We start from the raw sequence: 14330 nt of genomic DNA, 5'->3' as shown, positions 1-14330 counted from the left end.
GTATAAAATGTATAAATTGAGGTGGATTGTATCGATAGATACGCGGTGTTATTTGTCGAGTTACTCATTGAAAGTGCAATAAATAAGGCGAGACTCGTGACACGCAACTTATGTCTCTATATTTGCTTTATGGGTCTATTTATTTCTTTTATTGAGCAAAAACATGTAAGGAATGCGATACGCGTTATGATGTAAGAATAACTACAAACGTGTTCAAGAAATGAATCAATTTCTTTTTACCTTCATTAGATGTAGCTTATAACGTAAGGTAGGCTGTAACGATGTTTTTCTGATGAGATCAGCGTATAAATAATTGTAAAAGACATTTGACGAAATCATGAAATATGAATGAGATTGTTCAACAATCATTTATCGTTGTTATATGTAATAAACTGCTGTTCGTGGTCCCATATTTTATGACAAGCTTTGGTTTTTTACTGTAGAAGAACTCCCAATTGTGAGACATTGTATGGAAGGAACAGTGTAAAAACTGATTCCATGATTTTTATCGTCACTTTGAAGCTGGTCAACAAACCCTCGGAGTAACGAAAAAAAATAGTTTTATTTAAACATTATTTTGACGATTCTCTCTAATGGCCAGTTTCTTTATACATATCTGAAGTAACCGCTAAAGCCATTGACTTTTTCATTTCTTCATAAAACTATTAGTAAATTTGTGAAGAAACAAAGTTGACTGTCGTTTTTACTTACTTTGTCTTTTACTTTTGATGAAGAAACTGGCCTTAAAAGTGATACACGTATGAACTTTCCAAAAACTCCCTAATTCGAAAAAGGCATAACAGACATTACAATGCCTTAAGACATACCCTTTTTGGAATTGCATACTAAATTATTGTCGTTTTTTCAGGTATGGTTTCAAAACCGGCGCGCTAAATGGCGCAAGCAGGAGAAGGTGGGTCCCCAGGCGCATCCCTACAACCCTTACCTCGGAGCCGCTGGTGGTGCGCCCCCGCCGTCCGTCGTCGCCTCGATGCCTAACCCTTTCTCACAGCTAGGGTTTGGGTTTAGAAAACCATTTGATGCTAATGCTCTGGCGTCGTTTAGGTGAGTTTATTCATCTGTACTTTTGAGACAATTGTCTCCAGTTGAGTTTTGCATGAAGAACAAGCTTCTAGAGCTTCTAGAATACTTTAGTTATAAATTATAGTTTATTCAGTAGTGCTACAAAAAAATGTAATAATAAATAACTCTACTCGAAGCAACTTATACAATTTTAGCAAAGTCTTCAATTACCAGTTATACTTACAATGTATTTATTTAATTGTCTACAGGTACGCTGGAGGCCCAGTCCTAGGTGCTCAATACCTCGGAGCTCCATTACCTCGACCGCCGCTCTTCAGCGCCCCTCTCTACACCTCCAGTCCTCCCTTCCATTCGCTCCTCGCCGGCCTTGCAGCTCCTCCCCGACAGTCCCCAGACCCTCCCCCTGTCTCACCCCCAATATCTCCTGGAAGTGAGTCTCCCCCAACACAGCCATCAGCTCCTGAAATTGAAAGAAGAAGTTCGAGCATTGCAGCTTTAAGAATGGCTGCAAGAGAACACGAATTGAGATTGGAAATCTTAAGACAGCGGCACCATACCGACTTGATTAGTTGAGATGGTGTGACGTCTTGTGGAGATCGAATCTGTTTCCTATGGACTTTATGGTGTCGGCTAATTGAACCTATATGGAAGAAATCCTCCTTGCAGAAAATAGAATGTTGCCTTCGAAAAATAAAAGGTTTGAAATACTTATGCCAGTATGTTTTCGTACAACAAGTTCGTGTATGAAAAAAATGTTTAAAAAAAGCTCTCTATTTTTTTTTCATAAGTATTTCAATCCTTAGAATTGTCTTTGGTTTCGTTAGGCACATTGATCTACTTAATTTATTTTTGCTTTCTCTCCTTCAAAATTGGTAGATGAAATTAACCATTCTGTTCTTTCTTAATGAATCAAAATTATTTTTGAAGTTATGTCGTCAATAAAAGGTAATATTATTCTTCCAATTTAGGAAACTATAAACTCAGTTCCAGTTAACTATATAAATACTATAATTTGGCAATAAAGCCGTGTAAGATATCTATTTTAGGCAATATTAGTGCGTTATATGTTTGTATATTATAAGATTTCTGTAGTTACTCGAAATCCGTCCATTATAGGCCTTATTGTTATTTATTGTAGATTATAAGTATTTTAAGTCTTTTTCATTAAAGGGATGAATATAATGATCTATGGATTGTCTATGCCTTTATTGTGCCTTTAAAAAGTATTACAATTTATCTATGAATGCAAAACACGGACAATAAAAGGAGTTACTATACCAGTATTTATTCTTGATGTAAATATTTTTTTCAGTTTCTGTTTGTATTGAATTTATGTTACAAATTACATTGTATACAGTAATCGTAAAATGTTTTATTTTTATGTATGAAAGTTAGTTTTTCGATCTTCTTTCTTTCCAACACCAATAAAAAAATATTTGTTCAGCATAATGGGATTGCGTAGAAATTGTATAAGATTTGAAAGTGGTCTTGGTGGTCATTAATCATTAAAAAAATATATATTAGTGATGACACTATGTTAGGAACAAACGCATTTTTGGTTCAATGTTACTACGGTCTTTAAAAAGGATTGTTGTTCTTAAATATATCAGAGACAAGAAAAAAACAAAGGACCCGGTACTATTTTATTAAAATACAAGCTATAAAGCATAAAAACATGGTGGTTCATCACATAAATTGTCACATTTGCGTTTTTTAAAAACGTTACATTAAGTTGCACCAAAGAGGTTTGCAAACCACAACGGTCTGGCTGAAGAGAAATTATTAATAGCTGCACAAACCACAGAGTCTACGCTTCTACTATTTGTTAAAACAAACATTATGGATTATCTTGTATAAAATAAACAAAGTATTGAAACATTTTTATCGTTTTATTATACCTACAATGTTAGTTATTCACTCCACATCCACTTTTAGCCATTTTCATTACTTCTGGAGAAATATCTGATGGAGTTTCATATATTTACTGTCTCTTTATCAAAACAAATAGATTATATGACACTTATTCACAAACTGTAAAACTCTTCGTTAAAATGATCAATACAATGTATTGTATGTTTTGTACAGTACCTATTTTTATTAAGAATAGACCATGGCAGTGGGTTTCATTCTACACCTTAACCAAAGTGAACTTAAACTGATTTATGTAAATCAAATAAAATTTTAGAAAAGAAAAACAAGAATACGCATAGCATAATATAGTGCGCCAACGACTAATTCACACGGTCATAAAAAGGTTATTACATTACAGCGTATTCAACGCAAATCCATTAAATATTTACATCACACGAATTGGTACAGCCTATTAAATGATTCGATCTATTACGAGAAACTTTAAAACAGTTAAGCAATACATATTCGATTAACAAGAAGATATCGTTGATCGATGCGTATTCTGGTAGCGCACCGAATCTGATCATTGTACATGTATGTATGTACACATACAATCAGACATATAACATTCAATAAGCGAAAACAGCACTCGTTAAGAGATATAATGTTCGCCTTTCAACATTCTCTTTCATCAATCAATAGCTTATTACATGTCAAAAGTTGAAAAATATGGCAGCTAACCGTTCACGGGTCGGGTCATCCATCACAACCGACCTAACAATGGCGGGAACATTAATTACATAATCGAATTTAATTAAAATGTAATTCAATAACGTGCAATTACATCGGATATAGTCGGCTATCGTCGGGAATCGTCGTGGGCTGCGCGTGGGACGAATCCGATTGGTTTGTGATTAACCATTAATCTAAAATTCAATTATCTCATGATTTACCATCGTTTGATTGAAAGAAAGCCGTGACTCACGTTTATTAGTTTTTAATTTCGACGAAAAATTTTATGGCTACTTTCTGTTTTGCTGTAATCAGTGAAATCGGCTGTGCCTAATTATAAACTAATAGAATTTTAAATAATTTTCTTGTGATTTATGGTATGCTAATAAAGTATGTGTTCATTTAGGCTTTTTTATATTAAGTATAAGAATTAAAGTGTGTAAATATGACAGCTTAGTACTTATTACAGGGTCTTAACAATAACAGTATCTCTGGCTATCTAAGCACCAGGTTTATTAGATGTAATCGAAAGGTCCTACTCATTCTAAAAGTGGATTCTAGGTAAAAACAAGAGATTGTAGATAAAACAAAGTGTTATTTCTCGTTTATTCTTCTCCGTGTCGAACAACTCAAATTTTATCGGTCGAATATTTGCTATAATGTATTTTCCATCGCTGTTTGTCCCTAAGTACAGTTTCAAAGTACAGTATTCTGTACATGGATTCTGGAAATTTAAACGAATGATATATTTACAACACAAAATAAAATCGCTGCATAACCATAAGTCAAATTCATTCATGGTCAATTGGTCATAATACCTAACAAATATATCCAAAGGTATCCTATTAAAACGGCGTATCGACTCAAATTTATTGCCACCTAAAAAAATAACATGCCACTACAAAACACCGGTTTGAAAATCAGATACTTATTAATGTAAAATAAATATGAGTCGGGTTAATTTAATTGTAATCGAATTTTTATCCTCCCGAACTCATCTACTCGGGAACGCCTCCCGACAGCCGCTTATTATCCAATGGATTGTGTTATGAGCGATAGCGAGTTTTATGTACGGTGTATCACTTTTGTTACTTATCGAACACCTCAACCGAACGGTACAAAATAAGATTTCTACGAAAGTAAATAGCCATAATTTGAAGGTACAGTTTTCTTATAGATTGTTTTCATTATTATTTTCAACACTAAAAATTTAATAGATTTTTTAATGGACCAGACTTTAAAACAGTGTTATATGTATTAAAATAGAATCTGGAGACATTATGTTATTGTCTCAAAATCAGATACCGATCATACAACATTTTTCAGGTGAATAATTCTTATAATAGGCATCGATTAAGTGGCCGTCCGTCACATCTTTAAGTTTATAACTTAACCCAACACACAGTTGCCGTGCAGGGTGGACCCTCGCCAAATCTAATTATGAATTCACACAAAAAGTAAGAGCGAAAACAACATTTTTGTATGTTTTGTGACCTCCTAGAATTCACCCGTGAGAAGCTGACAGGGTCTGTTGTGACAGCCCATTATCATTTTATGACTGAATTCTTTAAGACTGGTGCCGAGGGTGTGGGTCTTAATTATAGAGCATTGTAATTAAGATAAACACAAGCTGATTTATAACGACACAGTCCTGGAATTCCACTGTTTTGTGGAGATGTATGAGAAACCTCCTTATATTTCGCTTAATCGTTTGTAAGCCAGCCATTTTATGGCCGATTCAACATCACTTGTAATCCTAAGCAAATAACATTTTAATAATTTGATATGCCGTACGAAGATGTAGCATAATTGAATATGAAAACGATTTTAACTGGTCCTCCTTTTTCCTATATTAGACGTACATTACACTTACATGGGAGCAATCATATTCACAATAATTTATTTGAAGACCAGAAGCAAGGCTCACCAAGTACCGGGTAGTCGGCTACGCGGGAGGCGGAATCCAAAGTAATTAAACAAACACGAGATCGGCTGGTCTCGTTAGCCCCACCACGCCTACACCTAATCAATTCTCATAATTAATCGGTACGCCCGATCACGATACTATCAATACATCCCAATATCGATTACAAATAACGGACTATCGACACAACTCCTCATAATGCACGCTTTGTTAGTAACCAAATAAAGTATTATTTGCGCGTGCGATTCGATTAAAATATTCCGACGTCGCGAATGTTTCTAATTCGTGTCGAATCGTTAACTAAACGATGGGTGATTTTATACAATAAAATTAATTCGAAATAATAGATTTTGTACGCTTCGTTATGAGCGTGGCGAATCGATGAAATAAAAATTTATTAACGATTAATAAAAGTTATACAGAAAAAATACCGATAAAAGTAAATGTTGTTGGGTTGAAACAATACCGAGTGAGTTCTGCTCAAATAACATTACTTTTACGACTTGTAACATGTCGAAACAACATGATTACTTTATCGAAACTTTTTTTGCTGGATATAAAAAATTTGATAGTCTTTGCCTGTCAGATTTTATATGCAAAAATATCAATATAAAATGAAAAATATGAGAGAGAAGTATTGATTTATAAAGGCGTTGACGAAACACAGGGATTTTTATAAGTACTGAATGATAGTCTGGTTTTAAAGTCATCAGCACACATCATTACCGTGTTACGCGCACTGTGCCCCTAAACAGTCGATAAACTGAGCCGCTTGTACTCCATCAATCAAAGCTACATCCAATGAGGCTCAAGAAGCGCCACAATGATTTATCAGCGAGGCTGCTGCGCCCGCGCATTATACCCGCCCGACGTCACGACTCCAAAACGAAACATCCGAAGGATTTTTTTTGAAAATATGTAATTTGATTGTGAATGTTTAATTGTGGGAACTTAGTTAAAGAATTTAAATAAAACTTCTGTTTTATTAATGACCAGTTTTGGTATTCCCATATGAATGTTACAAACTCTAAAACATTTTATACATGTACAAGAGTGAAACAAAAGTAGTAATTATTCAGTGCTTATTCAAATAGCTAAAAGAAACGTTAAGAACAACATGCACCTGAATAAATCAGACAAAAGTCATAAAAAATTAAGGTTATTTTTAGACAATTAATAGTTCACCTACCACTGAAAAGGTCAAACATTCCTAACGTATAATGAAATTATGTTTTTTAAACAACTATTATTTATTGCAATTAGTCTTCCAAATATGGCATTTCAAATGATGATCAAATGAAAATTATCGTTACAAGTCAATATCTCTGTTATTAATAGCTGACCATTTTGGTAGCAAATTGTCCTAGAGTTGTTTACAAACGTTTTTCTTATATGTTGTTGTACAATTTCTTGGAAAGAAGCAAAAACATAACGTTTTTATCGTGTTCTAAGTGGTACAAATTGTCCTCAGGGTACCTATAAAACGTGCATATTTTTTCTAGAATCATGCTTTTAAACTTCGATAATTTTCATAGTTGAGCAAAAAAACAATCGTAACTGCTACCATAGCTAATTAAAACTTCTTACGATATAATATGTTTATCAGTTATTTCATTAGTTACCATCGTACTAGCTCTGCTTAGTTTGGCTTCAAATGACCATGTGTGAGTTGTCCACTGATATTTAATATTTATATATTATTAATTTTTGGTAATGCTGCAATAAGATTACGTTAAGCCTGTTACTTAATAATACGCCTTTTGCATTGGCCCAATACAATAAGCGAAAAGATCAAGCACCTCTGACTACACCTTCGTATAAAACGTTCATGAAGTTTTAAAATAATAAGCTTATTTTATGTTTGTCTGCAATTAACACAACACACTAACATAAGCAAGGATACAGTTATAATAAAAAGCCTAGCTGAAAGCGAAAATATATTTTTCAATTACACGTCTTTCGAGTAATTTGTAATAAAGGACTTGTTTAACACAAACCCATAAAAACTGATGAACAGAACTGACTTGTCACTTTTTGCTGAGCAGTTCTATGTGCGTGGAAGTGAAAGGTGCAACTTCAGACGTAAGGATGGCCGAGTTATCAGCTTTTAATTTGCTAATCGTGTACTTTATACAGGTGTTGTGGGTCACGATCATATGATTATGTAATTAAAATGAACCTAGTATCCCGCATGTTATCGCTTTAATTGTTAAAGGCATAAAAATATAAGCAAAGCCGCCATACTCATATTATTCTTTGAGGTAATAATTAGTGTTCCATCAACTGACAATCTGATGTCGTATTTCTTACTTTAATATAATTTTAAACCAAGCGCCACGAGACTTATTTATCATGCCTTAAGTTTTTTTCTTCGAAACTTCATCGTATCGACCGTAACTTTTCAAATAAATCAGATCATATATCCAAATATTAATACGGCAACATCACTAAATTAAAATAATAAATTGGTAACAATTACTCATACCAGAGACAACGAGTTAAAAACAAAACTACCATAGACAAACAGTAACAAATGAGGCCGGTTGAAATTGAATGGGCCTGTTTTAATGCGATATTTTTGTTATAATATCCAATTATGGGGTTTTAAATTATTCTGGACTTTTTCATCGGTTCGAAGGCAACTCTTGAACTAATTAATGATTTCCTCACAGTCGGGGTTCGCTGGCGATTAGGCCGCCATGTCGTTACTTTTAGTTTTTGAAGAGTTAAGGATTAATGTTGAAACAGAGTTAAGATTTTTTTAGTCTTCAGAACTCGAAAGCTTAATGAGTCGATTTTTATTTTCTATTTTAACGGTCCAACATTAAGGGGTTTTGAAAATATATTAAGCTATAAAATTCTTTCGCATTTCTTTGTTGCATTATTTATTCAGCTTTAATAACAATAAATTCTTTATTTACAATAAAGGAATAATATGCAATTAATGAAACGTTATAGGCAAACAATAATAGACGCATAAAATCAAGTGAGGAGACTCGCAGGCAAAAGGTAGGTTGGCAATAAAACTGGTAAACATGCCAATTAGAAACGCAGTTGTACCTAACACAATGTCCTGGCTCGCACCATTGATTACTTAAGAATTACTTTACACTATACAAGTCTACATTTACGGCCAATAATTCAGTGTTGCCATTAATAACATATTTTACAACCATCTTTATGGTTTCTGAACGTTTTAAAATAAATTTACATGAGTATGCAATTTTAATCGTAAAACATCGGCAATTATAGTTAAATAGGAGATTTCCCTCAGTTATTATGTTATTAGTCAACCTTTGGTATATGTAAATGCTAGTGTATTTTACGTGCTTACATAATGTGTGAAGTTTGCTTAATGTGTTTAGTATTAGACACGAGTGGATCTCACTAATTTTCATTAAAATTTACTTTGACTAACGGGACGTTGTATGTGTACTTTAATATGACACTATATTCATATTAAAATGTAATTACTTCATTAATGCAACATAATGCATGCGAGACGCCTGAATATTTTCCATTTATTTATAATTACAGCTAGTTTTCCATCCACCGTTTTGCCCATAATTTCACTCCTTCGAGTTTTTGGCGTGGCCAAAGTCGCGGGCAAAAACTAGTAATAAGATAAATCAGACGCTCTGTCATAGTTTATTTGCGCACGAGTGACTTAACGCGGTGGTTCATTGATAAGCGTTTTGTTGTCACGTCGTAGAGCCTGCCCTAGGCTAATAACCACGCAATTCATTTAACTAAACTAATTGTCGCGTGACATTATTATATTTTGTGGAGGATTAGGTGTGTATTTAAAATTATTCTACTAAGTGATTGACAGACAAGAAGCTGAGATTTGGCTTGTAAGTTCCTTGGAGAGTGTAAACAAGTACTCAGAGGGTATTTTTTGTAATTTCCATTAAAGTTTAAAAAGGTAAAAGTACGTGTTAATTCGCACAATACATTACATTAATTCCGAATGTCATCCAAATCCGTTGAGTAGACTGCGCGAAAGAAAGAAAAAACAGACATCCGTACTCATATGCTTAAAAACTATCGCACTTTTGGTATTAGTAGTAACTATGCTCGTAGTTTTGCTAGCGGTGGTCCACTTGTCTAGAACGCATAGCCTACCTATTTTTCGTAAAAGTAACTATAATACCTAAAAATACTTTTTAAATTCAACAGTGAGTTCAGTAGATTTTCTTGTACTTCTTTAAGAACTGATTAAGAATTTTCTAACGCTAGAGCATGTGACTTTAAATCGATGTTTCAAACGGGAAACTGCAGACAGACGGTGCCATCTTCCAAACGACATTACATTTCCCTCAGAACCGAAAGGTCTTATATATTAATCACAGCGCGAAGTAATCGCAGTCGGTTTACATATATAATGAATTATCACATCAACGGCATATGAATGACATTATGAACAAAAACGTGGGACAGGAGAAATGTCAGAAAACTAACGGACTAGGAAATTATCATACGGAATGTAGAAACGGAGAACATGATGAGTTTTGCAGATGTCTTATGTCTGATTTGATTCCGTTCCATTTGTAAAGAACTAAGTTTTTTACGGTGCATGAAAAGATGATTTCGATGTAGTGTTGCACCGTCACTTGTATCGCATGCACATTACTCAGTGCCGAATTTATGCAACTTGATGCCTTAATCAATCTTGATGCCTCAATCTTTTGTGGCCCTAATGTTCATAATTATGCGCGTTAAATGGCAGTATACACGCCCCCTATTACAATTATTTAAATAAACAAATAAATCGTCAAAATATTTCCTTCAGTCAAAGTTAATTTTCCACATATTTTTTTAAAATAAATTGTAAGTAATACAAAAACCCTTAACTTTTAATCAAAGGCATATATTACTTAAATTCAATTGTATTTTATACGAGAAGCTTTTGTTCATACAAAAGGGCGTATTTTCTTTACTTGCTAAGTTACTACTTATACTTGATAAGTTGCCGCTAACTATCAGATAAAGATCTATTAATTTATTGTAAATAATTGTGACTATCGTAGTTATTACTGTTTCAAAAGTCAGGAGCACGCACTTATTAAATAATATACACACCTTTATACCCGGCGGTGCAGGCAGAGCTGTATAAAATACACCTACGTCATGTCATTTACATTTAGGGAGCGAGCCTATTGCCATTTACCGGACACGTTACCAAACTCCGGGCTACATATTACATGTATTACACATATACAATACAATATCATTTTTTCCATAGGGGTAGGTAGAGACCAAAGAACGCAAATTGGTTCGATCCTTACCAAATAAAGGAAGTAAGTGGTACAGTTACTTGTTATTATGTTTATAACAAATATTTATGTAATTACATAGTTTTATTTCATTAAATTATGTGCTACGGATCCAGTTGATTACTAATTGTAGACTCAGCCGATTTTAATTTTTAGTAGCACTTAAGAAATCTCATCAACGTTTTAGTACAAATCGTCACGGTATCTGGAACTCAGACTATAAAAAGAAGATTTTTGGTCAATCTCTCCTAAAAAGGTTTTGTAACTCATTACTGTCCCTCTGCAGGGCAAGGCTCTCCTTCCAAACGAGGGAGGGGTTAGGCCTCGAGTCCACCACGCTGGCCAAGTGCGGGTTGGGGACTTTACATGCCATCAATAAATGTATTAAACAAATTTTAGGCATGCAAGGTTTCCAAAATAAAAAGGTTGCTAATGAATAAATTCTATAAGCTGGGTAGTCTTTAACACTTGGGTCAGAGCCTATTCGTCCCCTAAAATTCGTCCCCTAGTATAAAAGTTGTAGATTCGGCCCCTACATAGGTGCCCATTGGTCTCCTGGTAGGGGACCAATTAATATTTTAATAAAAAATATTATTTTTAAGGTACCCATTCGTCCCCTCCAATATATATACAATATAAGCTAAAGATTCGGCACCTATTCAGGTGCCTATTGGTCCCCTGAGATAAAATTAGCTTTATTTTACATAAGAAACGGTTAACATAATACACTTGTGAACAGTTTATTAACGGAATTAATTTAATAAATCATAACAGATCATTGAAAAAAGAGCTATGATGAATCCTGAATCGATTGAAAATGAAGCGAGAATAAATCGCATAATTAGCCAATTTTTTGAAAATCAGATTTCACTAGGCCACTGCATGGAAAAGCTATGCATATATTATTAATTTAAAATGAAAAAACAAATATAAGATTAGTTTTGTACTAAAATAATGTTGATTTGTTTAATCTTCAATAATTATTGTGATTTTAGTCATTTTTTGTTATTGTAGTTATAGTTTGTTAGATTTAAGTTATTATGATTTTGCATGTAGTTGGTAAATATACAAAAAATACGGTGATTTTAGCCAATTTTTATGTAGGTTACTTCTAGTTACAATTTATTAGATTTAAGTTACACATATACATGTACTTATATTAGAAGAATGAATAAAAATAAATATTCTTCAGGGGACGAATGGGCCCCTCAAAAGTTCCAGGGGACGAGTGGGCACAGGGTGCGAATCTTAGGGGACGAATGGGCTCTGACCCAACACTTTACACATCACTTCTATAATAATAATGCTTAATTGAATGTAAGTAGAGGTAAAGCATTATTATTACGAAAATGACCGAAAGTTTTAAGTAGCACGAGTAGCTCGGAAAGTTTATATATTTTAGCAGAATATGTAGTGTTATGAAATCTTTTTTTTACTTTCAAAAAGTTTCCACTAATACCGGAAACCGTACATATATAAGATATACAAATGACAAATTAAAAGCTAACATTACTAGGAAAGTCATTAGTTGGCACAAAAACCACGTTAAGCACAGCTATCATTACTGTGATATTATTATGTACGTGATGAGGAGATGAAGATGTCACTCGAGCTATTATGTAGAGTGGCTAGGCTTTGGTAGACTGGTAAGATTAGGTATATAATTTTTTCGGTTTTAGCATGAATCTTAAGTTCTAAAGTAGTGTAGAGATTTTCACTGGAATCTGATTTTGTCACCCTGAGCGAACGTATTTTGCACTGTTCTTATAAATCTTGAGGTAACAAGCTATTATCGGATTGAGTAATGTTGCCTTTTGAAAGGTTTATGTAAGAGGGATCTGTAAAGACGTCACAGTCTATGACGGTAGAAAATCAACCCGAAATTTTGAAAGCATGGTCTTGGTAAATTAAAAAGGAACGGCTATACACTGTTTTAATGTAAACTCTTAAATTTGGATCTAGTAGACTATTAAAGGGTCTGTTTTATTCTCATTATTATTACATTCATTATTAAATGTCATAAAGTAAATAACTTCACACAATAAAACGTCACTACAATTGTCTATTTGTTATATAATTTACGAGTAGCTCTTACATCATAAGTCCTCGCCCACATCGACCCCATCACGGAAGGATTTGAATAAATTTCATATAACATAACCCTACGTCGATCATCAAAATTGAATATATTTCAACCTCTGACCCCTACCTCATATCAAACACAAGTTCCATTTGATTTTATTACTCGAATAAAAAACACTGTTCTTTAACGTTCAGAAACATAAAGAAACATTCTTTTATTGCGTCACCACAGACAATAAAAAGTATATGACCGTCTCCACATTTCCGTTCTAATTAACATTTTCATATTTTACATAATTATTTGAATGAAGAATAAAATTGTCCGCTTTATTGTATTCTATTCACCGTTAGACCTAATAAGCACAAACCACATTACTTTTCGTTAACTTAAAATATATGATTGAAGTAGGAAAACTTAAATTGTTTACAATATCATTACTTTCAACCAATCAATGGGAATAACATCAATATTGACATGAAACAACATTTTTATTGGCGTCTCACGAGATAACGATAGAATAAAAAGCAATCTACATTTACATAGCGCTATCACACACGACTCGACTATTAGAGCTCATGAAACGATCACAAATATTCAATTACCGAATATTTTCTTTATACGTACAATTTTTTAAATTAAAAAAGAAAGGTAATCAGCGCCGGTATTAAATAATGCAAGAAAAAAACAAGGGGAACATTTAGAAACAAGCAAACGAGCTTGATTAGGGCCGATGTCACGCCGATAAAAGCCGTAAAGCCGAAAATTGAAAAGGTTACTTCATTAAAAATGCTATATTTTACAATTTTTAAGCGGGCAGGTGAACCCTATGGCGGCTAGCAGGGTGACCATAAACTAAAGCGTGGAGAATTATTGTTTGTTTGTAGGTCTTTTCTTTAATTTGCGTGTAATTTTTCCTCTTTAATATAATATACACGTTTTATGTGACTTTTTTAATACCTACGAGCAGTAATGTGTTGTAATAAAAGTATTTAAAACAAAATATATTTTAATTAATGTGAAGAAAAATACGAATTGAAATTATACGAATGTAAATGTAGAAATATTGTTATGTAGTTCCAGTTTTACTTCCCTTCAACACAATTCATAATTATAAACCTAATACTACACTACAATTCCACCGAAACCCACCATATCTCAAAACGGGGCAAAGCCAACTCCTAGCCGTTCACATACACACCCTACAGCCCGGCGTCGACTCCTGCGCACCCCGCAGCGCGGATCTAATGAAATAAACTGAAAATCAACACGCGTACCCGCACCGCGCCTGCTTTGAGCACCGCCGCGGCCCACTCACGATATAATTAACACCGGAATTTATTATAATACTGTCCCGAAATTATCTTACGATGCGTGGACACGCCATTGTTGTTTTTTAATCAATATTATTGCCAGTTTGTTT

The 14330-nt window shown here is 33.7% G+C and overlaps 1 protein-coding gene across 1 annotated transcript in view; it reads left to right on the top strand.

Annotated features, from left to right (window-relative positions):
- LOC142987226 (homeobox protein ARX-like) overlaps nt 1-2922 on the top strand; it is a 78330-nt gene extending 75408 nt beyond the window's left edge. The window contains exons 4-5 of the mRNA XM_076135847.1: nt 869-1065; nt 1293-2922. Coding sequence (XP_075991962.1) covers nt 869-1065; nt 1293-1617 — 522 coding nt within the window. The 3' untranslated portion in view covers nt 1618-2922. The remainder of the gene's footprint in view (nt 1-868; nt 1066-1292) is intronic.
- The last annotated feature ends 11408 nt before the right edge of the window (nt 2923-14330 follow it).

Source organism: Anticarsia gemmatalis, chromosome 3 (assembly GCF_050436995.1).
Source record: "Anticarsia gemmatalis isolate Benzon Research Colony breed Stoneville strain chromosome 3, ilAntGemm2 primary, whole genome shotgun sequence".
Classification (NCBI taxonomy): Eukaryota; Metazoa; Arthropoda; class Insecta; order Lepidoptera; family Erebidae; genus Anticarsia; species Anticarsia gemmatalis.
This window is presented reverse-complemented; position numbering and strand designations above follow the sequence as displayed.